This window comes from Ursus arctos, unplaced genomic scaffold (assembly GCF_023065955.2).
Source record: "Ursus arctos isolate Adak ecotype North America unplaced genomic scaffold, UrsArc2.0 scaffold_14, whole genome shotgun sequence".
NCBI lineage: Eukaryota > Metazoa > Chordata > Mammalia > Carnivora > Ursidae > Ursus > Ursus arctos.
Genome location: NW_026622808.1, coordinates 9,146,889 through 9,173,209, shown reverse-complemented (window position 1 = coordinate 9,173,209; position 26,321 = coordinate 9,146,889). Strand labels below are relative to the sequence as shown.

At 53.3% G+C, this 26,321-nt stretch overlaps 1 protein-coding gene across 11 annotated transcripts in view; it reads right to left on the bottom strand.

Annotated features, from left to right (window-relative positions):
- The window catches only part of MYH10 (myosin heavy chain 10), a 123,749-nt gene that overhangs the window by 26,680 nt on the left and 70,748 nt on the right, over positions 1 to 26,321 (bottom strand). For 6 of the 11 annotated variants that reach the window (XM_057311324.1, XM_057311325.1, XM_044391733.3 and 3 more), the window contains 12 exons: positions 24,370 to 24,543; positions 24,017 to 24,131; positions 19,916 to 19,978; positions 10,877 to 11,070; positions 10,663 to 10,784; positions 9,069 to 9,138; positions 8,821 to 8,981; positions 5,488 to 5,596; positions 5,279 to 5,410; positions 4,288 to 4,494; positions 871 to 1,008; positions 373 to 496 (listed from right to left, as the gene is read on the bottom strand). In XM_057311324.1, the coding sequence (XP_057167307.1) occupies positions 373 to 496; positions 871 to 1,008; positions 4,288 to 4,494; positions 5,279 to 5,410; positions 5,488 to 5,596; positions 8,821 to 8,981; positions 9,069 to 9,138; positions 10,663 to 10,784; positions 10,877 to 11,070; positions 19,916 to 19,978; positions 24,017 to 24,131; positions 24,370 to 24,543 (1,609 nt within the window). The remainder of the gene's footprint in view (positions 1 to 372; positions 497 to 870; positions 1,009 to 4,287; positions 4,495 to 5,278; positions 5,411 to 5,487; positions 5,597 to 8,820; positions 8,982 to 9,068; positions 9,139 to 10,662; positions 10,785 to 10,876; positions 11,071 to 19,915; positions 19,979 to 24,016; positions 24,132 to 24,369; positions 24,544 to 26,321) is intronic. The other 5 variants (XM_044391734.3, XM_026520952.4, XM_048226461.2 and 2 more) reach the window with 1 other exon arrangement.

The following is a 26,321-nucleotide window of genomic DNA, read 5'->3' as shown; positions in this document are numbered from 1 at the left end:
ACGTGGCCGCCCTCAGCAGTCGCTCCTGTCGCTGCCAGGCTTCGTGGCAGGAGAACTACGCACACTCAGGCTGCTCTCAGATTCAACGCACATGCAGTCCAGCAGCCGCTCCGACTCAGCACTTGGCCGGGTCGGCTCCGGGGAGCGCGTCTCACCCTGGGAGCTAACTTAAATACAATCAAATTGGCGCCAGCCCATCACGAATGCTGGGAGACGAGGCAGGAAATGCTAGCTCCAACAGGCCTGCTGTCGTAACTGAATCCAAACGGATTACCTGGCGTGTGCGCCTTCTGCCATGGCCCACTCTGCTGTCCGTCACACGTGAACACCCACAGGTCCCCGGCCTACATTCCTCCGACCCCAAACACTAACCTTCTAAATCCGAGATCATCACTTCCTGCTTATTCCTGATCTTGGCCAAGTTTTTGGCCTTTTCTTCCTCCTCAGCCAGCTGAGAGGAGCACTCTGCGATGCGGTCTTCCATGAGTTTCTTTTCCTGAAGAGAAAGAAGCGACTGCTTCGGAGAAGGCCTTCCAAACCACACTGGGGGCCTGGTCTTGCTCAGAAAACGGGTGCTCGCCACCCCCCAGCCCCCCAGCAGGTCCCACAGCTCCACGGAGGGGGAGTCCTACGGCTGATGCCGGGGGAAGCTGGGCCTGCGAGGACGGGGCCCGGTCACTGAGCAGGGATCGGTGCGTGCGAGATGCGCACGTCCAACATCTGGAAGATTACAAGGCTGTCTGGTGGATTTAAATAATTAAACATTCTCTGTCTTTCGAGAGAAAAGGAAACGAACCCCCATTCTTGAGAATTTCCCGCCGGACGCCCCTTCCAGCGAGTGCATCCACTTTGTAATGGAAACACTCTTACTTTGATAAATTTGGAATTCTGGTCCTCAAGAAGCAGGATCTCCTCTTCCATCTTCTTGATTTTAGCCTCTGCCGTCACCTTTTCCAGCTGGAGCTTCTGGCGAGCACCTTCCTCCTCGTCCAGTTGCTCTTCCAGGTCCTTGGGAAGCAGAGCACACGGTCAGCGCCCACCTGCCCCACGACGTTCTGGCGCCCCCCGTCGGAGGCACGCACGGCAAGTGCAAACGCCGACTTCTGGTTTTCAGAACGGCAGGGACATCCTGACTGTCACGACGGGAGCCCGTCACCACGCTGGGTGGGCTTCCAGTGTTTTCAGCCGATGAGGTAACACACATCTGCCTCGTTGTCTGTACTGAACAGACGCAACGGAACAGGGTTGTCCGTATAGACGACGTACGGTCAATTTCAGAAACTTATCCTGGTTGATTCTGGAACGAGACCTGTGTAAATGATCAACGTGCTATTGTGAAAAGCCGCCAACAGACGAGCCAGAGCGTGGAGCAGCACACGGAGCCTGGTGCCGACGCAGCCATTGGCTCTGCCAGAACGAGCACCAACTCCCCCCACATCCCCCAGGGCATCTTGAGTCAGCAAATCCCAAACTTCCTATTTTCTCTGTAAAACCTTCCAGCTGTCTCTCTAAAAGATCCAAGACCACTTACAAATACATTTGTTCGTTTGCACTGGAATCCAAGTAAGGTTCACACGGTGACTGAGAAGCCTCTAGAGACGCCTTCATTCTCTAGGCTCCCGTGTCTCTTCCTCCCTCGTCGTTTGTTTTTTAAACAAAATAGGTCATTTGCCCTACAGTTTCCCACAGTCTGCTTTCTGTCAGGTGCCCCCCTGCACCCAGTCTCCTAACTTTACAAAAGCAGTGAACGTGGGTGTGTTCAGTAATGTCTTTTCTTTTTAAAGATTTAAGAGAGAGAGAGAGGGAACGAGCAAGGGGAGGGTCAGAGGGAGAGGGAGAATCCCAAGCAGACTCCCGCTGAGCACAGAGCTGGATGGGGGCTCCATCTCACGACCCTGAGATCATGACCTGAGCCAAAGTCAAGGTTCGGATGCTTAACTGAGCCACCCAGGAGCCCCTATAATTTCAATTAATAAATGAATCCACATAAGCTGCTTAGAAATCTTAGGGGCGCCTGGGTGGCTCAGTCGTTAAGCGTCTGCCTTCGGCTCAGGGCATGATCCCGGCGTCCTGGGATTGAGCCCCACATCAGGCTCCTCCGCTAGGAGCCTGCTTCTTCCTCTCCCACTCCCCCTGCTTGTGTTCACTCTCTCGATGGCTGTCTCTCCCTCTGTCAAATAAATAAATAAAATCTTAAAAAAAAAAAGAAAGAAATCTATGCGAGCGACATAACAGCAGTAATGGTGGTGATGGGAGTGAGGAGACTAGGAGTGCTGGGTTCACTAGGTTCCCTACAGTAATCCTTCATCGATAATGTCATCAGGAAATTCATCTTAAAAACAAAATCACATCAAAACCAGCTCCAGTAGTTTTGGCTGCAAAGGGAACAGATCAGAAGCCCCTCAAAGCCTCACAGGTCAATGAAAGGACAGAAGAGGGACCAACGAGGTCAAGTTATCCCGGGGCCGTGCACGGACCATGGGGCCTGGGAGATCCTGACTTCTGAAACATCTGCTTTCCTCGGATGGAAGAAAAAGGAAAAAAAAAAAAAAAATCACCCAACTAGTTTTAGAATGTGTCTGAAAAAATTTACATGTCACAGAAGGAGATAATAAATTCAGATAGCAATGCCAAAAATGAGAGCTTAAAAAGGAGTCTAGTAAAGAATGAGATAGAACGTACTGGAAAAGCAAAACACAATGTAAACTCTGCTGTTCTACGAGGACATGCTCGCTTCCCTAAATAGACTAAAGAAATGCAAGCACTTTGGGGCACCTGGGTAGCTCAGTCAGTTAAGCATCCAACTCTTGATTTTTGGCTCGGGTCATGATCTCGGGGTCGTGAGATCGAGCCCTGCGTTGGGCTCTGGGATCAGTGCTCTGTGTGCCGTCTGCTGATTGTCTCTCTCCCTCTGACCCTCCTCCCACTTGTTCTCTCTCAAATCAATAAATCTTAAAAAACAAAACAGAACAAAAAAAAATGCAAGCATTTGACGTGGGGGTATTGAAATCTGGAGTATAAGAAACGAGGCTGAGGACAGTGGAGGGGACTTTGGGTGTCCTTCTCCCATACGAGTCAAATGTTATTTCTGAGATGAGCCCATGCGCTTCAAGAGGAAAGAAAATCAAAACCGTTGGTAATGCCACTAAGGAGAGCTCAGGACTGATGGTGAATATTCTAGATCTCTGTACACTCGGATATAAAACCACGCGTACGAATTTGTAAGTTACAGAAACGTATTTTTAGCTGGATCTCACTGTGTATGCTCCTTTGCAACGATACAGTAACGGCTCACCCCAAAAATAAACCTCTTTTTACTTACAACTGGATGGTCCTACCAGGACTTAACAATCACCAACTGTTAAGATAATTAGAGGCTCCTGTCGATTTATGCTTAGAATAAAGGCTTAGGACTAGAACTGCTGCATGAATGTGCACTTTTTACAGGTTTGGCGATACTCTGCTCACCTATTAGGAGGTGTGCTGGAAAGCGTCTGGGGTGAATTGCAGGTCTCCAGATGAGACAGTGCGTGGGATATTTGCCAAGGAAGTCACGTGGTATCTTTTGTGCTTTTGAGACATGTCCGAATGTCTGTACTTTGCCAACATAAGCTACTGGGTGAGAAAAATTCAAGGAGAGACCTGGAAGGAAGTTTGGTGCTGGACCCATGAAGGGATGGTGGCCATGGGGGCGCCCGGACACTCAAGAACGTGTTTGGGAGGTTGCGTGTGGGAGAGCAGGAGAGGACGATGGTGCATCCCGGGGCACGGGCAGGGCAAGAACGGTGTGCACTGTGTGTCCAGGCATTCGGCCACAGGTATGGCTGTGCTTCACGAGGGGACAGCCTGTGTCCTGGTAAGACAGCCCAGGAAGGGCTGCTTTATTCTGACTCCTGGCCTCCTCCCGTTGTCAGAGCCGAGCACATCTCATGAACCAAACCACTTGACAGAGGCCTTCTAGTGAACGGAGCGAGCAGTGCCATGATGCAGGACAACCCAGGACAAACGCGGTCCCAGCGTGCTACAGCCCCCATGCTGTTCCTACTCTGAATCCCTCCGTGTGCCGTAAGATGCTACCTCAGGACGTAAAAATAACAGATCTGTGCTCAAAAACAATCTGTTACAGTGCACTTCCAGCGATGGTCCTCTGTGGAGGGCCGGGACTGTGACTTGGACTCTGGCAGCTCCTCCCTGGACGTGACCTAGATCCACTGCTTCTCCTCATTCATCCAACAGATCTGCCTGGAAGGCCCAGAATATAACCTAAATAAAGACCATCACACACACCTGAATATGGGCTTGCATCTTCTTCTTTTCATTCTGGAGGATTTGGTTTCTTTCTTCTTCTTCTTCGACCCTGGATTCCAAGTCATGGAGAATCTCCTCAAGCTCCTGCTTCTTGGCGGCAAGCCTGGCTCTCATCTCTTCGGCCTCGGCGAAGAGCTCCGTCTCGGCTTGAAGCTGCTCCGTGAGGATGTTCTTCTCTTCCAGGAGCTGCAATCACAGTGAGTACCCGGCACGGTCATTTGCTGCCCCCGTGCCCTCACCAGACACCATCACCATGACTTCAGGGGCCAGGGCTCGACACCGAAGAAACCGAGGGTGAAAAATACATAACAACACTGGCGGAACTTTCGGATTTTCTGTAGCTACAGCAAGATGCAAGACAAGCTAGAGGAAATGTTTTTGGTTGCTTCTGTGGTCTCAGGCTATCCTGAGCAACACTGACTAAATTCATGCTAGTTTATGAACTCCCGTTCTCCTATAAGGTAACTGACAAAGGAAAAGGGAAACTATGATTCAAATGCGTTCATGGTGACGACTGAAAGGGTCTGGTATCAAGAGTCTCGGCCTTCATCGTTCACCTTTCTGGCCCCGACACTACTATTCTGGGACAGTCACCTACAAACGCGTCCCGAGGCTCGGCTTTGCCGGTGAAGCGTAACTGCCTGGGAGAGGACGGCAACTCAGGACCCATGGTGGCTGCAGGTGGTCTCATCCTCTCTTTCCTCGGGGTCCCTCGCGAGCAGTCCCGTGAAGGGGACGCTGCTGGGAGCCTCAGGGCAAACAGGTGTCAGACACCCGCCCGACGGCAAACGTGTCCAGGAAAGACCAAGGTGGAAACGCACGGGGGCAGGTGTCTGACTTTAGTTTCTACAAACCCAAAAGCGTGGGGCGGCGTGTCCATCACTTCTCTTCCCAAATGTCTGTGCTTTGGGGAGCAGTGACGCCGCCGCACAGGGGAGGGCGCCATGGCGGCCGCGGGCCGGGCACGCACCTGCTGGTGCTTCCTCTCCATCTCCTCCAGCTCGCCCTCCACCTTTGTCTGCCTCTCCTTCACCTTCAGCAGCTCCTCGTCTTTGGCCTGCAGCTCCTCCTCCTGGCGGGTCACCTGCAAGAGCGGCTTCACCTGCGACAGAACCGGACCGTGAGGGGGTGCGGGTTGCGCCCTTGCCGGGGCCCGCCGCTGCTCCCCCCGGGGCCCACCTTCGTGAAGACGCGCCACCACTGCCAGTGCCGGAGTTTCAGGTACGCGGCGCAGTTGCGCTGCAGGACCTTCAGGGCGCTCAGCTGCTGCTGCTTCTTGGCGAAGGCCCTGCGGAACCGGCAACAGCTCAGTGCGCAGAGAAGTGAGTGCGGCCCGCTCAGCCCGCCTCCCACCGCCACGTACCCGCTCCGCACACGACTGTGCGCTCCCGGCACCAGGAAGCCCCTACCTGCCCGAGGCGGTGAAGACCCGGAGACCCGACCCTCCCCATCCTCCCCTTGCTGGCGCTCCGTATCGTTCACGAGCTACTGCCTTTTCTTGGGACCTGGCGCAGACAAAGCATTGGCCCCCTTTCCAAGGTGCTTTCCCTCCTCCTCTCCCCACTTCGCAGCCCCGCAGATGGTTAGGTTAATGCCTCATCCTTTACAGACGAGGGCCCAGGAAGTCAAGACACGGAGATGCTTCTCGAAACCCAGTCTCCTTGTCGCCAAGTCTGGGCTTTCCCACCTCCCCATGCTGCCTTCTCAGGCTGCACGACCCAAGACCTACTTGCTAACTGTCGTGACTCGAATATTTTCAACTTCTCACTGGTTTTCGAGAACAGAGCTCCCTTTCTGAAGCCCCACCCCTCTCTTGCTAAAACAAGTCCCCAACCAAGTTCGCTGTGTGCTGTTCCTCCTCCTAGGAGACCACTAGTCTGTCTATGCACAATGGCACTCCCAGGGGACACAGGCTCTGGGGGTCCTACCCCTCGCTCCCTGCCCAGCAGTCTGGCTCTGCCCCGCCACCTCCGGAACCTGCGTTTTGGACACCGTTGACAGGCTTCCTAGACTTGAGCTTTCCCCTCAGCCAGGTCTGTGCTGCCCCTGTGGACCACCCGCCACTTAAAAACATTCGGATCCCCGGGGTTTCAGTACGCTGGGGTGACCTGCGGCCTCCTTCACTCCGTTGCGTACTAAACTCCTGTGCACGAATGCGGCCAGTTCCCACCCAGGTGCGGCTCCCTGGGAGCGGAGAGCACAGCCCAGTTACTCTGTGGTCCCAGCATCCAAGCCAGTGAGTGATGTACCCAGGGCCTCTCAGAATAGGGCCGCCAGGCAAATGAACGAACATCCGGGCACCTCTAGACCTGTGACTGTTCCTCTTGCTACCTTTCCTTAACTCTTTGCAAGACTGGCGATAGGGTTCTCCTGGGAAGAGAAGCACTTGGAGGAAACGGAAAAGACAGTAAGAAACATTTACAATTGTTCCTTCGTGGCAGCAATGACCAGTATGCACTGGAGTCATGTAGGACAGTCTTCGGTGCGGAAAGTTCTAGATCTAGGGCACAACTGGTGACTTTTGCCCTTCTGCTGCCCTGAGGGTCACGTTTCCTTTCAGGAGTCCCAGAACTTCCGTATCGCCACCTTGCTGGTTAGAATGTCCTCCGGCCCGCAGCTCTCCTCCCTACAAAGCCTTCCTCCTTCTCATTTATGCCGACCAGCCAAGCACGTTCAGCCAAGCCTTAACTGTAATAGTTTCTATTATAAGAACAATAAGTTTTAAGTATGTTTTTTGAGACTACAAAATAGCATCTGCCTTCCAGTTCTTGCAGTTTCCTTTAAGACTGCTGTCCAAGTCCCCTGGTCTCCTCATTGAGAACCGTTGCCCTGCTGCATCCGTGGGCCTCGGGGAGAAGACGGTCAGAACGGGTCAAGATCATGCCAGTCGCTCGTCTGAACGAGGCAGCTGGTTTTCCTTCCCAGCAACCCTCAACTGAACTTGAACGCCGGCCGGGCGCGGTCCCACTCTCTTCGCAGGGGTTCGGTAACCTGCGTCTGAAGCACGCGGTCCTGTCCTCAGGTGCCAGGAAGCCGAAGCGTCAAAGCCACCTGTTTCTTCCCCCTTTGTATGCTTCTCCCAGCGTCTCCCGGGCGCTCCGACCTCTTCTCGGACTCCCAGGCACACGCCTATCTCTTTGCCTACTGTCAGCACTACTCTGCCTCGTTCCAAGCTCTCCTCTGGCTCTTGTGAGGACATGCCTTCATCCACTGACGTGCCCGAATCCTGAGTCCAGCCCCGCACATACTTCGCGTGACTGACGGGGCTCCAAGGGACTGGGCCGCTCCTTCTGTAGCGGTCACAAAGGCGTGTCCACTGTTAGTCCTTAAGATGAGATCTTTGATTCCTGATCTCAACGTGAGTTTGCAGGGTTTAGATTTCAGTGAAGAGGCCGCACATACTTTCACAACGTACGTAGTTCATTCTGGGCGTTTCTGACAGTTCCGCGTTTCTGGTCACTGTGGAAGTGTTACCAACTCCAGGCACTATGAAGGCAGCCAGCTGTGCTCACTCCCGTCCCCTCAGGCGCCCATGGGCCGGTGGCTATGGTGACAGTTAACATGGTGTGAGCAACAACGACATATAAAAATTCAAGTCTTTTGCTCCTTCTTGCCCACCGTGTCCTGGTGAGAATCACCAAAGATGTCATATTCTTCTTTGAGTTTCCATGCCTCCTCCCTAGCTCGGGATCCTGTTACGTGGGGGCAAAGACTCACAAATACCGCCTCCACCTTATTTGGCTGAAAATCCTCGTGACAGCGTCAGGCAGGCACCTGAGCCCCACGCTGCGGACCAAAGCAGCCAGAGCAGGTGTCGTAGGCCACAGGGCCCTGGACAGCAGACCATACCCTCCTTCCCAAGCCCTGGCCTCCTGTGGGAGGAGGTGAAGGAAACCCCACCACTGCCACTGGTTCCACACCAGTCCTAAGCCCTTCTGATCGGATCTCGAGTCCGGCAACCACTCTGGGTCTCCGTCACCACTACGGGGCAGGGATGGCCGTCCCCTAAAATCACTGCAGCCCGCCCGATTGCTCTCTGGCTGCCACGGCAGCCGGGTGACCTGGAAATTCTGGCTGCATGTAACTCCCGCCGCGCTCCCCACACTCACCACGCTCCTGCCACGTGGGGCTGCTACACCTGCTCAGGGGATGCCGAGCTTTCCACAACCGCGCCGTGCTCCCCTCCCCGGAAGGCTGCTCTGCCCCACCCCTGCCCAGGCCAGCGCCTTCTCGTCCTGCAGGTGTCACGGCCTCAGAGAAACCTTTGCTGAGACCCACACTGAAGCGAGCCCCCGAGCCCTTGACTGTCTGCCTAGGCCCCTTGTCTCTTTCCTCACGGCGACATGTCCTCAGGGGGGACGTCCATCTGCACACCTGGACGCCTGTGCCACAAGAACACGATTCCCATGCGACAGGGACCTCCTGTCCTGCGCTCTTGCGTCTCCAGCGCAAACACAACACGTGGCACAAGTATGCGCTTAGGGAGCATCTCATTCGTGATTTCCCACTTACTTCCTGGCCAGGTAACCTCTGCAGACAGCCTGGAAGAAGATAATGATGTCGGTAATTTTTAGATCCCTTTCTTCCTCTAAGTGCGCCAAAACGCCCGCTCTGAAAAATATCTTGCTCTGTCCGATTCTGTACAAGTTTGGGTCCAATTCTAACGCCCGGATCTGAAAAGAGAGACAGCCCGCTTACTGTTGGCTACAGGACAGACTCTCCTCGTAGTCCGCAAAGCAGAGGAGTCAAGGAAAGCTTACCATTCGTTCACAAGCCTGTTTGCCGTCCATGAAACCCTTAGGAATAGCATTCGGAGTTAGGATCTCGTATCTGTAAGAAAACCAGCCCAAAAATTTTCTGTAAAAATCTGTGGGAACGTCTCCCTACTAGCCGCGAGTTCCGTTTCTCTAAGAGGCCAGAATGGGATAGGTCATCACGTCGCAGCAAGAGTCAAGACATGAGGGGGTTCTGATCTGAGGTGGGGGTGACGGTCTGAGATTTTCTGCAGATCTAGCTTCTCTTTGTTCAAACAGGAGGCAAACTGAACAAGAGCTTCGTTCGCCAAGGACAAACACTAGGTTTAAGAACTTGTGGTCAAGAGTAAAAGCCTGGTATTTGGAAAAAAAAAAAAAGTTTTGTTTTTCCCCCCAAATGTTCACAGGACAAAAATCCAGGGAGAATCTGGCCCTGTGTGATTTGTAGGCATTTATTATGTAACAGAAAGGGCCGGAGGCCTCCACTTCCCCCAGAAAGTACCAGCGTGACGTTCAACACAGCACTGCTAGCTAGGCGTGCATGTGCTCGCTGGGCTGTAATTCAAGATATGGGCACTTTAGGTGGGTTCTACCGCTAGAAAAACACATTTTAGCAAAAAGACAGTGGCTATGTTAAAGGATGAGTCCTGGCTAGATCACTCAGTTTTGTATTCTGGATGCCAGTTTGCTTTTCCTCCTACCAACAAAAAGTAAAATTCTACCGTGTTTTTCAGACAGTGGGGCCACGGTAAGGCCTCCCCCAGACCCCTAAAGACTAGAATCATTTCTCGGCTGGAGTCCATCGGGAACGGTGGCAGAAAGCAGACGTGTTTATATTACGGAACAGCCAATGCTGTCATAATTGGAAATCTGATTTCCAAGAGAAAAATGAAAAAAGGCAAATGATGCAAATACCCAATGATACATAAATTACACGATGTTTTAAAAAGAACAGTTTCTCATGTTTTCATCCATTTCTACTGCATCCACTTGTTGATCTTCTGCCTTTCTTCCTTCATCCTTCTCTAATCTATCCGATTCCCTCCCCTATGTTGGTAAAAGGACGGTGGTGTCCACGTGCGTGCGCACACTGTGGAAAACGGACACACATGTCTGCACATAAACACACCTACACAGATATGTTCACTGAAAGATGGAGAAAAATATCCCCAAATGTCTTTAAGAGTCACTCCTGAATGGTTTTTGTTTACTCTTGACTTCTCTTGAATTTGTAAATTTCCCTAAAGGAACACACACATTACTCATATTTAAAACACTAGGTTAGGAAATAATCACGTGTGAATCCCGGGTGGAACCACGTGTGTGAAGGCATGGCGGGCTCCCAGCCTGACATCCACCTCCCACCGCCAGGAGCTCGCCTTTCAGGCAACCACAGTGGCCACTGGCACGTGACCTCTATATAAAGACGGCACTCGATATTCTTGGCCAGTCACAAGGTATAATAATCCCTTTCCTATGTGGAAAGGCAAGTGAAACTATCCAGGAAACAAGGAAAAATTTTTCCTCATCAGCTCCCTGTTCTGATGTGTATCAAGATAGGCTCCGAAACACACGGGAAGAAGGTCAAGGTTAGCAATACCTCTGTCTGAATTCCTGGAAAACTATCCGGTTGGGGAAACCCTGGCGACAGATCCTGATTCCTTCCAGAACGCCGTTGCAGCGAAGCTGATCCAGCACCAGGTGTGGGTCCAATTTTCCAGCCTAAGCAAGCAAACGACAGTTGGACGCTTTCATCTTGGTGGCCCGACCCGGGTCAGCTGTGAACACCGGCACACGTTCCACACGACACGTACCCGCTTCTCGTGATTTGGAATGATGCAGCGCACGAAGTTAGGGTTGGTGTTCCGGAGAGTCGCCATCAGCTTGGTGAGCGACTCTTTGTAGAGCTGCCCAACAGTCCGAAACATGCCCTTCTTGGTTTTATACGCAGAGCCAAAGGCGGTCTCCGTCATGCCCGTCACCTGATCCAGACCCACAATACGGTCCACTGGGGAAAGTAAAAAAGGAAAGGCATATAAACCCACGCGAACTATTCAAGCGCGGGCGCAGGAAAGACACAGTGATAGTCAGCAGCACAAGCTTTGTGGGACAGATGATAGGAGATGCCGTAGAGAGGTAAGGCAGTCAGCGTATTAGACACCGCACAAGCCGTGGAACCAACAGCCACACACTCCCAGGGCAGGATCCCGGGTGCGCGCACAGCTCCATACCACATACCAGCAGATGCCTTCCGCGGCGCTACGCTCGGGAATGCACGGGCTCTGGGAACATCTTGCCTGTCTCACGTACCAGCACGTGGTAAGTGCGGGGTCGCCGCCGGCATGATTGATACACAAATGGATACTGTGACAAGTCTCAGAGTAGGAAGCAGCTTATGAAAATACACACCTGCGCCAAGCAGATCCCTGTAAGGTCTATGCTGGGGGCGGGGGGGGCGGGGCAGAGTCCTCTATTCTTCGTCCTCAGACTTTCCGTTAAAATCATTTAAGTTTCAGGAACAAAGTCAGGAAGACTGGATCAGGGACGAGCGAGCACCAGCTCCTTGCAGGAGTGATGCTTACTATGGGAAGAGCGCGCCGCGCGGGAAGGGGCGTCAAGGGAGTCCAGGTCTCAGCTCTGCGCGGCGGGGGCGAGGCTGTTCAGACGCCTCACTCTGGTGGCAGCAGCGGACGTGGCCCGCGACCCATGCGGACCTGACCTTCTGAGCGGGACCACGAATGTAGCCACTGGTGGGGTATTCTGCGTGTAAAGTGCCCTTGCTTAAAACAGTCGTGAAATAACCGAAACACAGTACCAGGATATTTGAAAAGCACCCAAGATGTCCACTGAACTCTCCCGGTTGATGTCCTATCAGTCCTAACCACCACCTCTGTGTCTGGGTTTGTCCCCTGGACAGGTAGCGTGTGGGGACCCGGCACTGCGGGAAGCGCTTTATAAGCAAGACCTCGCTCACATCTCCATTTCCAGTGGGGCTCTGATGGAACAGGAAACTCCGACCCCGGAGGGGAGGTCGCTGTTCCCATCATGTAGGCCTTGAATGGAAGTTGGGGAAGGGCAGACAGATGGGATTCACCTCCAGGCCCGTGCACGCGCCCTGTCCTACAACGTCTGCGAGGCAGAAACACCAGACTTGAGGGATGGGGTCAAGGCTACTCCTGCCGGTGCCCCCAAGTCAGTCCACCATCCACCTCAGAAGCTGCCACCTGCCATTCTTTCCTGTCCCTCCTCACTTGTTCCGGCAGAAGGCAGTGTGCAGCCCCACCGCTGCACGTGCCACCAACTGTGACCTTCCCTTGACTCTGCGTCCACCCACTTCTGTCTCCTCAGTGCCAAGCTCCTTTCGAGAGTAGTTCACACACCTGGCACTCTTCACACCGTCCACGAGTCCCCACTCCCCGGGCAGCCAACTGACTTCCAGTGTGCCCTCCTCTGCCTGACCGATGCCGCTCAGGCAGGGACAGGTCAGTCGCTAGCAGCAGACACTGTCCACCGTCGAGCTGACCTGGGCGCGTCTGCTCGTGGGCCATCCTGACTGCATTCTGAGAACTCTCTCCACCCCTGGCTTCTCCGCTGGACCTCGTCTACCTCTGTGGCTACTCTGGGCTCCCTGACGACTTCTCTAATTTCCCTGAGAGCGTGGCACTTGCTGGCGGTCCAGACTCCACTCAGCCCTGAAACCCTTCCACACTAAGCCAGCCACACGGAGAGCCAACCACCACCTGAGCTGCTTCTCTTAAGGCACGTCCGCGTCCTGGGGGCTCTCATCTGTGACTCGAGCTGGCTCTACCTGACTGCCCAGCACCAGTCACCAGACACCGGCTTCTCCTGCCTGCTCACCAGTCACAAAGGCGCCTCTGCCTTCCACAAATTCTTAAGTGCCCAGCGTCTGGCCTGTCACAGGCTTGACATGTATGTTACTGAATAAACGAAGGAAACACTGAAAACATTTATAATTACCGAGAGCGAGAAAAGCACTGAAAGAAAAGATGGTATGAGAGAGGCAGTGGATTGGAGATCTCTCCGGAGAAATTCTATTTACTGCCCAATGGGTAAGACTGAGCTAGCAGAGAGCAGACCATTCCAGGTGGCGGGAAGAACACGGAAGGACCAGAGGCAGGTGTGACAGCAACCCGTGCCAAGGAAGCCTGCCACACGAGGGCGATTTGGGGCACCGACGCTGGCTGCTGCGCACAGAACGGGCTGCGGAGGGGTCACCGGAGAGGGGACTGTGCCAGTCCAGGCTCGGAGCAAGATGAGGGGAGCGGAACGAGTGACCGCAGAGAAGAGGGAGAGAGAAGGATGCGAGACGTCTTTCGGTGGGAGGGCTGACTTACTCTGGTGATTAAGCTGATGTGGAAAATAGGACAGACATGTCAAGAATCAGTCCCAGGGTTTTGGCTTGAGCAGCTGAGTGGCTGGTGGTGCCACTGCAAGATGGGGGAGAAGAGAAGTGGTTTTGTGAGCGGGAAGACAGGCTCCAAATACTCTAAGTTCGGGGCTCCCGAGAGACCAAAACATTGCGGCCTGCTGCTAAGAAGAAAGGCCTAGACTAGGAAGGTGGATGGGGGGCTGTCGACTCGGGGAGTAGTCACAGGACCGGATGGCACAGCTCAGGGTGAATGGCGAGGGAAGGGGGCCTGAGACCAAGCTGGGGAAAGAAGAAGAGCCAGACAGGAGGAGGGAGAGAAGCGGCCGGAAGCAGGAGGGGCAGGAGGTCAAAATCCTACAGGGGAGAGCACGTCCTCTGCTGCACCGTCCACCCTGGTCCTCCCTCCTGTGACTGCCCTGCAGAAGGGACCTCCAGGTACGGAGCCCAGGGACCAGGAGGAAGTCCCCTCGACTGCCCTCATACCAGCCGCCACCAAAACTGGTCAAGCCAAACCTCGAAATGTCTTCCATCCGTCCCTCCGTTCCACGGCCCTCATTTTGGCTCACTCCTCCCCTGGAATCCCCCCTGCAGCACCCTCCTACCTGCGCCTTCCTTCTCTCCCCGAGCCACCACGCGTTCCTTTCATGGAGGCCTCTGGTCCCAGGGTCGTGATTAACAGGTTTTTCTAAAAGACCCAACTGAACAAGTTCTTTATTCCTATACTTCAAACCCTTCTAGGTCTCCTGCAGTGTGTAGGGCCTGGTCCAAATCACCAAGCCCTGGAGTGTAGCCAGTGCTGCAGAACTCAGTCCTGAGCCAGAAACACCTGCCCCTCACGAGCTGTGTGACTGCAGTCAAGTCACCCGGCTGCTCCAAGTCTCAGTCGCTTCCTCTGTAAACGGAGCTAACGAGACTGACCTCAGACAAGTGTGAGGTGCCTGGAAACATTTCAGGGCTCGATGAAGGGACCTCCAGCCACTTTCCCCGCACCTGAAGCTCCAACTATAAACCAGGTGCATCTTCTCAGACGAGGCCCTCGGGTCTCGTCCTTTTCCGTCTGCCTGGAATGCCCACCCCTCTTCTCAGTAGGCCCCTCCCTCCCCTAGGCTTTAAATCGCTTAGGCCAGATCCCGGGACAAGGTCCACTGTATTCTGTGTATCTTCCCACAGCACGGGGCTCCCCCAGGGACATCTCTCCCGCACCTGGCACACGCACACGGCCTAAAAGCTGTGGACTGGAGTCTCTGGACCCCTCCGACCACCAGCTCAGACGATGTCCTCTGCTCTCCAACGCTGGCCTCAAACTGTGCCGGGAACACAGGAGCCGCACGGTCAATATCTCCTCGGTAAGCGTGGTTACCTGCAAGAACAAGTCACCGCCATGGCCAAGGACGGGGGTGCCATGTTTACTTTGCGGGGACTCGGCCATGTCCAAGCACACAGTCCTGAGCTAGGGCTGCTTTTTACACTGAAAATGGAAAACCAATCACAACGAACCTGATTCTCAGATAAAGGTCACCCAAAGCTAAATACTTGGATTTTTAAAACACTAATGCTTTGGACTTTCCAGCTTTTTTTTTTTTATTAAAAAATTTAAACGAGGGTTCTCGTTCTAACAATGAGCACAATTATCTCATGAGTAAAAGACTTTGAGAACTTCATTAAGTGATCGGGGCCCCACTACTGATACAGGATCTCACTCCAAAATCAAGGCCCAGAAAAACATCTATTTAAAGAGAATATTTTCCTGGGGCTCCTCAGTGGCTCAGGCACTTAAGCTTTCAACTTCTGATTTGGGCTCAGGTCATGATCTCAGGGTTGTGAGATCGAGCCCCGCCGTGGGCTTGGCGCGCACCATGAAGCCTGCTTGAGACTCTCCTTCTCCCCTCCACTCGTTCTAAAATAAATAATAAAAAGAATGTTTTCTTGTTGAGGGGCACCTGGCTGGCTCAGTTGGCAACTCTTCATCTTGGGGTCCTGAGTTCGAGTCCCACATGGGTATAGGATTAAATAAATCTTAAAAAAATGAAATAAAAATAATATTTCCTTGTTGAAAGTGGCAAAGGCAGTCACCAGAGAAAGGCGGAAAACGCAAAGATGAGATTCCAGCAGCTCCCTGAAATGAGACCTGTTACGGCTGCTTCCGCCTCCCAGTGTCTCAGAGCCGGATAATGGAGGGCTTGGTTTATGCCCCTCTGCCGACTCCCCCATCTGCAGGGTCAGGAAAGCCTGGTGAGGGCTGCTGGTGGGCATCGTTCGTTACTGGGTCGCCCACTAGCCTGAAAAGAATTTGAGTGTTTTACCTTAACAATTTTTTCATCTATAAAAACTTAAATGGACAATGAGAAGTCAGATGAGCCCCTACCTACCGTCTGTAAGGGCACAGTTAGAATTTAGAAGAAAAATACAATTTACAATCATCAGTCTCATAAAACGGCTATCGACGGTGTTTCTTAATAAGAACGCTGTTTAGCGCCAGAATGCTTGGCGGCCTTCCTCTCGGGCACAGGCACAGGCTCAGGACACAAGACGTCCGCGAGATTTTTTTCACGTTCCTCACACTGCATGGGCCCAAACACTAGTGCTACTAAATTTAATTTCAGTATTTAAGCCATTTCTTTAGACGTTTTTTGGTAGGAACCAAAAAAGGGGGAGAAACTTATTTTAATGTTAATTTTTAATAGATGATGAATAAGAACTCTATCGAATACTCCTACAAAAGGCTTGAGTACCTGGCACTGTGCTAGACACATAGCACGTTCTCAACACTCAAGGCAAATGACGACAATTCTACTCTAACATATGACAAATTGTCACTAATAGGTACGTACAGACTCGGAAAGAAATATGTAAGTGCTACGAAGGCCCATATGTCCCCATTACGTAGTAATAACACGTGTATGCTGGTTCCTTTCCTGGGCGGTGGAACCAATCTGGTAATTGTTCTGGAGTATCTGGAAATTTTTAGAAAAATCCAAGCAAGTCCACATGTTGACAGGGAGCATGTGATTCTAAGTGTCCTCCTCCGCCCATGCACTGCTGTTCATCTGACCTTGAGTTTTTCTCCTTGCCGTCCCTTGCCTGTCCTTTCCCACCCCTGGCGGGGGGGCGGGGGCAGTCTGGGCAGATGGGAAGTCCCCGTCCTTCCTGCAGCTTCCCCCACACAACTGCTCTTGCTCTCTCGCTGTGATGGGTCCCGTGTACTTAGTTCCCGTACAGCACACCTGCCCCCTGCTTAGCCCTGGTGCACGGTGAGTACGGGGGACTTGCGTTAACTCATCGCCAAGAACGCAGACAGTCAAGGATTTTGTTTTTCACATTCAGAGCAGCAGCCGCACAGCTCCAGGCAGAGGCAGGCTCACAGCCCCTCACGTGTGACGCTCACATAACCCTGGGAGCAAAGTGTCCCTGTCCCCACGTGACCCCAGGCATGCACGTTGTAAAACCCGAAAGCTGCTTCTCCAGGAGCTCCCAGCTCTTGTTAAGACTCAAGATTAAAACAAACAAAAACAACCAGGACAAGAGTATTCTGCACCACACCAAAAAAATCCTCCATGCACCACAAGACCTCCACCCACAGTTTAACTCCACACACAGACCGAGTCAGGCCCGACGCACAGGTTCTAAACCGGCACTGACCACAGAGATCATGACCGATGGGCAGAACTTACAAGATCAAACGATTACCATCTTAGCAGTCATGCTACTCGATTTTAAGTGGAACCTCCTTAAATGACTTCCTGGACCCAGAAGGACCAGGTCAGCGTTTTTGAAGCCAGAACATCATCATCCGGTTGGAAGCATGACTAAGGGGGAAGCTTCCCCCTGAATTACAACAAGAAGGAAGGGAGGCGTTCAGTGGCTATCAGAGATGACAGGAGACCCCCAGGAGCCTGTGACAGACGCGAGGCCCTCCCGCAGTGCCGGCCAGCGTCTCCTGGGTGAGTCCATCCAAGTGAACTGGGCTCCCGCGTTCAAGGGCTGCTTCTATGGAAGACTGGAAAGGAGAGGGGCTGGCAGGAGGGGGGCCTCTAGCAACAGCTGAAACTTGCTCCGTGCACTTCTCACGCTTTCTCTGGTGCAGCCCAGCCGTCTAGAGCTGTCAGCGGCCACCTGGCACTCGTGGAGGTTCGGAAGGACATGGCAGGTGCCGAGCTGGGGTCACGACCAATGACACACAGCCGCCCTGTGGCGCAGACACAGCCCCTGCCGTCCCACGCCCTGGTAGTCCAAACACACTGCCTACAATGTTGAGATTAAAATCCCTCTTCGCTGGCTCATTGCTGGTTTAGCTCAGAAGGTCTGGGCTTTCAAAGCAGATTTGGAAGAAAACAGACCTCTGGTTTACAGCAGAAGCCTGTATGACCGCCCTATCCCGCCTCTGGGAATTCTGCTCCTTCCTCTTGCACACACTTGTCCTTCGATGCTTCTGAAATCCGGTCTCTACTGCCACCTCTCACCTTTCTCCTCCGCGCCTGCGTTCTCCCTGCTCCTTCCCTAAGACTCCAGCGGTGCTTAGAAGCACAGGGTCGCGCGAGCTCCGTGTCCTCGCGTTCAAAGGAACGTGCTACGTTGTTAGCGCATCAAAGACAACTGGATCACAGTCTGGACACCTAGAAAGCCCTTCGTCCGTTGTTTTCTGAGGATTCACTGGAGATACTAAAGCCCCATGTTTTCATTTAACGCCAGCTACCCCTCCCTGGGGTGGAATCCACAAACACACATTGGAGAGGAAGACATTTTGGTGTAGAAAAGACGACACCTGACTTCCAAGACCAGATTTAGCCATGGCGGATAGAAGACCTTCTAAGGAGGACAGATGGAGCCCAGACACTTGATTCAGCCAAATAACTCAACCAGAGGACACCTCCAGCAAGGTGAGGTGACTGAGCTGGCTGCCGGCCCGAATGACGTCATGCAGGAGTGGCTCGTATGTGCCGCTGGAGCAGAAACGCACCTGCTCCCCACGCCGTGAGGATCACGCTATCCCGGGAAACAGCGCTTGCGCTGTGGGGGAGGGGAGGGCCACCGTGGGAGTGACGGACGAAGCTGCTGCATGTGAGAACTGGCTGTGCAATGCCCACCCTTCGGGTCCCTGACTCAACTTCCTTATGGTGTGCCAACTTTGTGCCAGGTGCGGGGAAATGACGGTGAGCTAAACCAGCACTGTCCCTGCTCTCCAAGAGCTCCGTCTGGAACACTTTGCAGAGATCATTCAGAAGTTACAGGGGATTAGTTTAAAGAAGGCACTCTATTTTGGGAGACAGTCCAAAAGAGCCAGTGCTAACCTTTTAACAAAGCACACGTCTCTGGCAGCCCCTTCGCTTAGAACGCCCTCCTGGTTCTCTGTCCCTCTCGCACGTCCTCGACCCAGGCAGGACTCCCCACGGCCACGGGGGACTACCAGAAGTTCTTCCTCTGGGCAGCGTTTATTCCAGCTCATGGGCCCCCTTCGGCATAATCCTGCCTGCATCCCAGCCCCCAGAGCTCCCGCCGTGCCTCCCGCTCAGGATTAGGACCAGAACTGAGGGCAGGGACTCGGGTTAGGATGGGCGTGCTCCTCTAACTTATTCTCTGGATGGATTTAGGTCAAACATTAACGTGTTCCAAAAACCAGAAAGGACATTTTGTAAGATGGATCTGACTATCTCTGAGTGTCACGCCCTGACAATTTCACTACATGATTACGAGGCTGGCTGATACTTTTTTTTTTTTTAGATCGGGCTTTTGGGGGGGCCTCTAGCCGTGCGTAGCCTGTATTTAAAAACAGGGCGAAGGCTTTAAACCACAACGCTCAGTCATGTGGAGCTCAATTTCAGGTTCGGGGTACAAATTCAACCAACACTGAGCTCTGAGTCTCAAACTCGCACCATCGAGCCTTGTGGGTCATCTCACGATCTCATGTTCCAAAGAAAAAGCCACGTAGCTCGAGACGCACCTAAGCTCCAAACAAAAGGTACAATGATGAGACCAACACGTGAGAGAAACATGGAATTATCTGTTCTTGACTTAATGTTCATGACTTAAAGAAAGAAACCATCCCTCTCTGGAATTCCTTGGCAAAAATGTAAAGGTGACCCAGAGACAAAGGAGACCTTCTTTCGCACATCCATTCCCAGCATTCCCTTCGAGGCCTGTGTATCGAAACGGCACTATTGGAAAAGGCAGTGACATACCTTTTAATATGCAGTGCTGTAAGTGCTATGCATAGAGTAAGAAGCAATGTGTATGCGGTAGCAATTCAATTGTTTATGCACTCAAACACTTGCCTTGAAGGATAATAAAAGTGAGCGTGAAATGAAGGTTCATGCAGGTCTATGAGCAAAACAAAAACAGAAACCCAGGACCCGGCCCCCACCCCAGCCTACCCTGCCCTCCCGGCCACCCTGCCAGCCCCCCACGAGTTCTTCCTGGGGGCTGAACACCCTTCTGTTTGGAAGACCTACAGGCTTCATACATTCACCTGGTGGCTCATGAAGACCAGAAACACTGTCATAGAAAGATGCTCTCTGAATATTCTGAATCTCTAAAGCAGAGAAACAGCAAAAACAGGAGGACAGAAGAGCAAATACACAAACACTTTAGTTAGTGTGAGAGACATTGGACATCACAAGTCAGTTTTGAAATCGGGCTGCGACCGTAGCTAGTCCGGGGCAGAACCCGGGCAACAGTACTGCGCAGAGAACGTGCACGTTCTGGCACGGTTCTTTATAAAATAACTTACGCTGAATCGAGAGAGCCCCTCCCCACAGCGAGTGTGAGCATGGCTTCGTATCCACGCCACATGACTACCCCCCTGAAAACGCAGGGGGACGTGTACGAGTACGAACGTACTCTTGGAGTTGTCCTTCATAAAATTATCTCGCCATTAGCACACGAGGAGGAGACTGTGTAAGTTCGAGCACTCTGGTGAGCGTGCACATTAGTGGTTTTTACTGTCCAAAATTCACACTGCTGTCTACTTGGGCTTCCAATCCAGATTGTGGCAATATAATTTACTTCCAATAGAAATTAGTAACAGATAGGTAACTACTATTAAGGAAAATAAAATTCAAGTTCCGTTGTAGCAAAATGTTAAGACAACTTTAAATCATAAGGTGACACTTGTTGACCATACTGTTACCCATGAACATACCCGAGGAAGCACATTTACATGAAAATGCAATTGTTAGCTCTTCCCCCCCACCGTATATAAGTCCCAAGAAGTAGCAAGGAGTCTGTGCAGCTGGCAGAGAAATCCCAGAACATCGTCTAGCAGGAAGTAGGGCACTATGGATCTCTAGGGCAGGGCTGCCACCAAAAATCTCAATGTTCCTGGTTCGGCCTCGAGAAAACCCCATGAAAACCCTGAAAGTCTATTTTAACACAAAATGTTTTCTACCCTGGGGACTGTGCCTTCACAGGCAAATTATATTCACGCACCCTACTTTCCTGGTCAACTTGTCATTTTCTGCTTCTGCATTGCTGTGGCTACAAAACGAGAAAAAGATGTTTTTCTAGGGCTATTTTCTTTTCTTGCAGAAAAGCTCCCCTTATTCCAAGAGATGGCTACATCCAGACTGAGCAGTGGAGAATTTTCCACCCTAGAACCCTCACCACGCTCCGTGCCTGCCGCTGACTCTCCATATGAAACATGTAGTCCTTAAAACCCGACAGATTGCCCTAGGCCCTGATGGTCCCCCTTCTTCACAGTCCTGTCACTCAGATGAAGGAACTGATTACCTAAGCTGATGGGCGACAGGACTTCTGCTCATGGTGGCTGTATCAGGGCAGCAAACACATGGGACTTTTCCAGAGCAGACGCTAGTGTGGCCAAATCACCCTGGGGGCAGATAGGACTGCTATTAGCCTCTTCTGACACACTGGCTTCCCAGCGGCTAGCTCTGAAAGTCCAGGCCTGTGCAAACGCTACTGTGCGGGGTCCGAGCCGTGGACTAAGTTCAGAGGCATGGGGCTGCAAGGCTCCTAGTGTTTCTGTAAACAAGTCAGTAACGTCTCTGAGGATACGGAAAGCTCAGAAAGGCAGATAAGGACGCTCCAGATGTGGTCCTACCTGTCAGACACCTCACCTGGGCTACACAGTGTGCGTGGACCCCTGTGGCACGTGCCCGCCACATCTCACCCTCCTAACACTGCCGACCCACCACTGCCACAGGCTCCCCCCAGCCTAGGGCCGGCAAGGCGCAGAGGCAAAGGAGAAGAATGGAAGGAGGAAGCCCAGGAAGGAAGCCGGGGGCTAAGACAGAGGCGTCTGTGTGTGTCCTGAGTCTCCCGCTGGACTGCCAGCTCTGGGGGAGCAGGGGCATGTCCCGCATCGTCCCCGGATGGACCACCACACATCACGACCATGGCAAGCCCATGGAAAGATCATCTTGTATGAATGGGTCAGGGGTTTCCCACAGTATCGTTTTTGGTTAAGAAATTTAAAAATGAGTCAAAAGTGGTTCACCACATCAGAACCAGTATGCTAGTCCAGGACCTAATCCCTTTTGCAATATGGTCATTTTTCCCCCAGTACCTGCTTCTCCTTTCATTCACAATGAAGACAGAGTCAGTTTTTGAGGCTTCGGCAGTAAAGAGCCGGCTTCATCTGTCCCCTGCTCCATGGGCGTTCCTTCCACACCCACTGCCTCCTCCTCAGCCACCTGGCACTCGGCTCCCCACCCTGGGCCCTTCGCCCCGATCCAGCCCACAGACCGCATCCTGTCCTTACCCTCCGCCCGGGGCACCGGCCCAGCTCGCACACCCGCTGGAGTGTGACCGGCGGTGGGCGTCTCCGTGGCCTGGCCTGGAGGGACCCCCTGCACTGGGCTCCCCGCCTCCACACTGGGTTCACTCATCCTGCCAGCTCGGTCCCTCCTCCCGACCATCTTTGCTTCAGAAAACGCTCCCACCTCTGCAGCAGCTCGTTCATGTCCACCTGCTCCCCCTCAGGTCACGCGCACTCACAAGTCAGCGCCGGGCACCCGCCCAGCACCCAGGACGTGCTCAGTAAACACCAGCCTTCGAGACTCAACAGACCGTTATCCTTCAAGGACCAGGGCAACTGCCTCCAACTCCACGACCAGCTGCCTCGGCACCCGGGGCAAGAGGGACACCCTACCTCTAACACACGTCTCTAAATGCTCGTTCTGTACCACCCGTGGGGCATTTGCCACGGCTGCTGCCTGCACTCAACAGTTTGTGCGCATCTCTCCCCTTCCTGTGCTCGGAAGTCTGATGAGAGCGCCAGGAAGAGGGGAGGGCCCAGAGCTCCACGAGCGGCACGGCACCCGGCAGCATCGCAGCTGAGGGGACCTGTCCCTTGTGCTTTCCCCTCACCAGTGCTGAGCAGCGCTGGCCTTCCTGGAACCGTGCGCCCTGTGACAACTGGCACTCGGAGTGGTTCTGTCCACTCTGGTTCCGGCGTCTCATGTCCCCGCGCTACTGCTTCCTCGTGACGGGGCTGGGGGGGCCCTCGTCTGTCCGCTGCCACCACCTCCACGCTAGGCTCCCACTGCTCTCCCCAGGGCTCAGGCAGCCCCCTCGACTGCCTGGGTCATCATGCTGACAGGGGACACGCAGCATCTGGTCAGAGACCCTCATCCGAAAGCACAAAGATTACTTAACCTTCCCCCAAGTCCCTCCTTTTAGGGTCTCAGGCGGACCATCTCTCCCAGGACCCCCGTGTGCCGGGCCACCACCCCGCCCCCGCAGGCCCCCCACACGCACTCCGGCGGATGCACGTGACCGCTCTTGACTCGAGCAGCCCTTTGCCCTCCTCACGTGCTCAGCGTTCATTCTGCTCTGTCCTTCTGCCTTCACAGCCCTAACCCTCTCTTTTTTGCTTCCTGGGCTTCTTTCTACCTCTGAGAAGATGGCTAGGTCACAAGGTCTGCAGATGCTGCAGAAAAAGTAGAAGTGAGCCAGGTTCCTGAAGAGGCCTGGCCTGGGGTCAAGGCAGGGGCAGATCCAGGGCTGAGGGCCTGCGTGGCCTGAGGCCACGCGAAGAGCGGGGGACAGGACCGAGGTGACGCAGCAGCAAGCGTCAAGCTGTGGAAGACCCTGGCTCCCGCTGCGCACAGACTCACGGATGTTGATTTTTTGGTCCTACTACAACCTTCTCGTCTATGACCAAACAGCCAAACCCTGTACATGAGGCTCAGAGAAATAAAACAACTATGGGGACTGATGGAAAGAAAAACTGATCTCTAGGCAGGGTTCTCGAATTTATTCAGCAGCTGCTTTGTGTGTGTGCATGGAGGGCCGCCCCTGGAGCAGACGTGCGACACAGAGAGCACGTGCGGGGCTTCTCTGGTCTTGTGTCCAGTAGCCCTGGATTACAGCCCAACTGGGCCCTAGAATGTTCCACACCTCCCACAGCATCTGACCAAGAAGGCAGATGCCCTGTTACCCAGGGACGGGTACCAGTGTGGGTAACTTCGGTCTAGCGGCAGCCCTGCTCTAGGGAGAGCGAGTTTTACAGTAAAATCTATGCACAGAGATCTACGTAGACGAACTGTATAGAAGTCTTAACTGGAAAAGCTTCGGGCGGAGCGTCATGCAAACATGATGGCATCCTTACCGTCCTTCCAAAGCTCTGCCACGAATCTGTCCGAGGACTGGTGCAGGAGGGTGGCCACGTTGTCGTTCAGGGGGTCCATGTTCTTCATCAGCCACTCGTCGGCCTTGTAGTCCACCTGGCCCGTGACGGGCCACCCAGGGGAGACGCGGAAACACACACAAACACAGGGAACACGTTCAGCCTTTCCCCCAGAACGTCTGCAGCACCACCGGATGAACAGGCAGCCTCGGGGGCCACGCACCACGCACGTGCACGACATAGAGGGCTCACGCACACGTCTCCGCACATTTGTTAGTGGCGTCACAGAACGCAGCAGGATTTCCAAGTCTGGGTAGCAGCCGCTCGGCCCTTACCTTGCCCGCGTAATGTATAATGCAGAAGTCCGCTTTGTCCTTCAGCTGCCGGGGCTTCTGAAACTTGGAGTGAGAGCCTTGCTCCTGAACCAGTTTCTCCACAAAGGTTTTGTCTGTGGCCTTCGGGAACCAGCACTCTTCATCCAAAAGGGCCAGCACGCCGGGTGGGTTCGCCTGGTAACAAGAGCCAGCGAGAATGGACAAGTGGAGCCCCCGGGATGCGCTTGTCCGCCGCACCGGGTGGTTTAACTTCTGAAATGATTAAGAGCTTTACAAAGATCTCTGGAAACCAAACTTCCAGGGCAGCAGTTAACGGACCAGACCCAGAGCGCAGGCGGAGGTCTTGAGCTGCTGACCAAGGCGCTTATTCTGGGAAACGGACAAACCTATAAACTGTAAGTGAACTCATTCCACGTGGACACCCCCAAAAGCAGCCACTGAGAGACCCTAGCAAAGCCGGGAGGCGGAGGCACGAAGTGGGATGCTTCCATTCAGGGCCTGGCTGGGGAAAGGACCCTAAAACCTCCACCAGAACAACTGGGGAGGGGGGTGGCTCAAAAGGCGAATCTTTAAAAATTAAAGGAATCAGAACAAAACAAACTAGGTGGACGCTTCCGACATCACACATCCTGATTTCTGTTCCTGTTTAAGGGATGATGAAATAAAATGTGTCCCTTCATGCTTGGCGCAACAGCAGAACCAGAACACGGCAGAGAATATAAAAGGTGGGGTAACAATGTATCACTTGTCGTATGGATTTACTTCAGCCATCCCTTGCGAGGCTGTTATTTCACTTGGCTAAGTCAGTGCAGAAAGGCGCAGAAAGCACGAGAGAAAGTGGATTCGTGCAGCGGGGGGCTGGGGAGGACCTGACGTCTCTCCGGGACGATGAGAACGTGTGAGCAGGGAGCAGACTTTGAGAGCACGCTGGAACCACTGAGCTCATCCTGTTAGAGTGGATTGTAGGGCACGCGAGTTATGGCTCGACACGGAAAGAGCACAAAGCCCGTGCACGGGCTTCCCTTTCGGAGGCAAGTGGAAGGTGCGTGGAAGCAACATGGACACTTAAATTGTGAAGGCCTAGGTCGCTGCGTCTGGGTCATCCCTCACGGGCACCCTGCAAGTACGGCGAGTCTGTGAGACAAGACTCAGGGCAGTGACTCCAGGGAGCACCTACGAAATCGGTCGTTTTAACTCACGCGGCCTTTACGTCCACTGGGAAAGAGCCGGCTCTGTACAAATTACTGCTTAAAGCGCCCAGGAGCCGCATGACCATTGGTGGCCACACAAAACGCCCGCAGGCAGAAGCTGGTGGGGGGGGTCCTGCGATGAGCCCCCGGGGGGGCTGGTCTAGGGCTCCTCCGCCTACAAGAACCCACAGGACTCAGAGCAGCTCAAAGAGCGATAATCAAAGGCGGGTAGGATCAGGTGCTCTTGAAGCCAAGGTCAGGGAGGCAGGTAACTCGCCTGACTCTGAAGATCCGTGTTAACATTAATGAGGGCACATCCATCTTTCTAGCATAATTCTTACAATTTAATCCCTTTCAATGAAACTATTCCTAAGTTCCGAAATAGGATCCCGAATACAATTTAATCTTTTCTAAACAGCTCGGAGACAGCGTGATTATGGAGGTCCCCAGTTAGGTCTTTTTACTTTTGCTACTTCATCCTTCAGTGTCAAGCTCTGTGTTATCACTTCTCCTTTCACTGGGGATTTCTACAGAGCTTAAGTCTGGGAGACGGTTTCCATCGGAGGCTGGAGGGAGCACGGGCAGGGGGAGGGTTCTTCCTGACCGCCTGCGAGTACAGCCAAGTCATGAATATTTGCTTGGGATCTGAAGTGAATGAGTTCTACATGGTCCTGGGTATTTCTTTTTAAGTTTTTACTTATTTATTTGAGAGAGAGAGAGAGGGAGAAGCAGGCTCCCCGCTGAGCAGGGAGCCCGATGTGG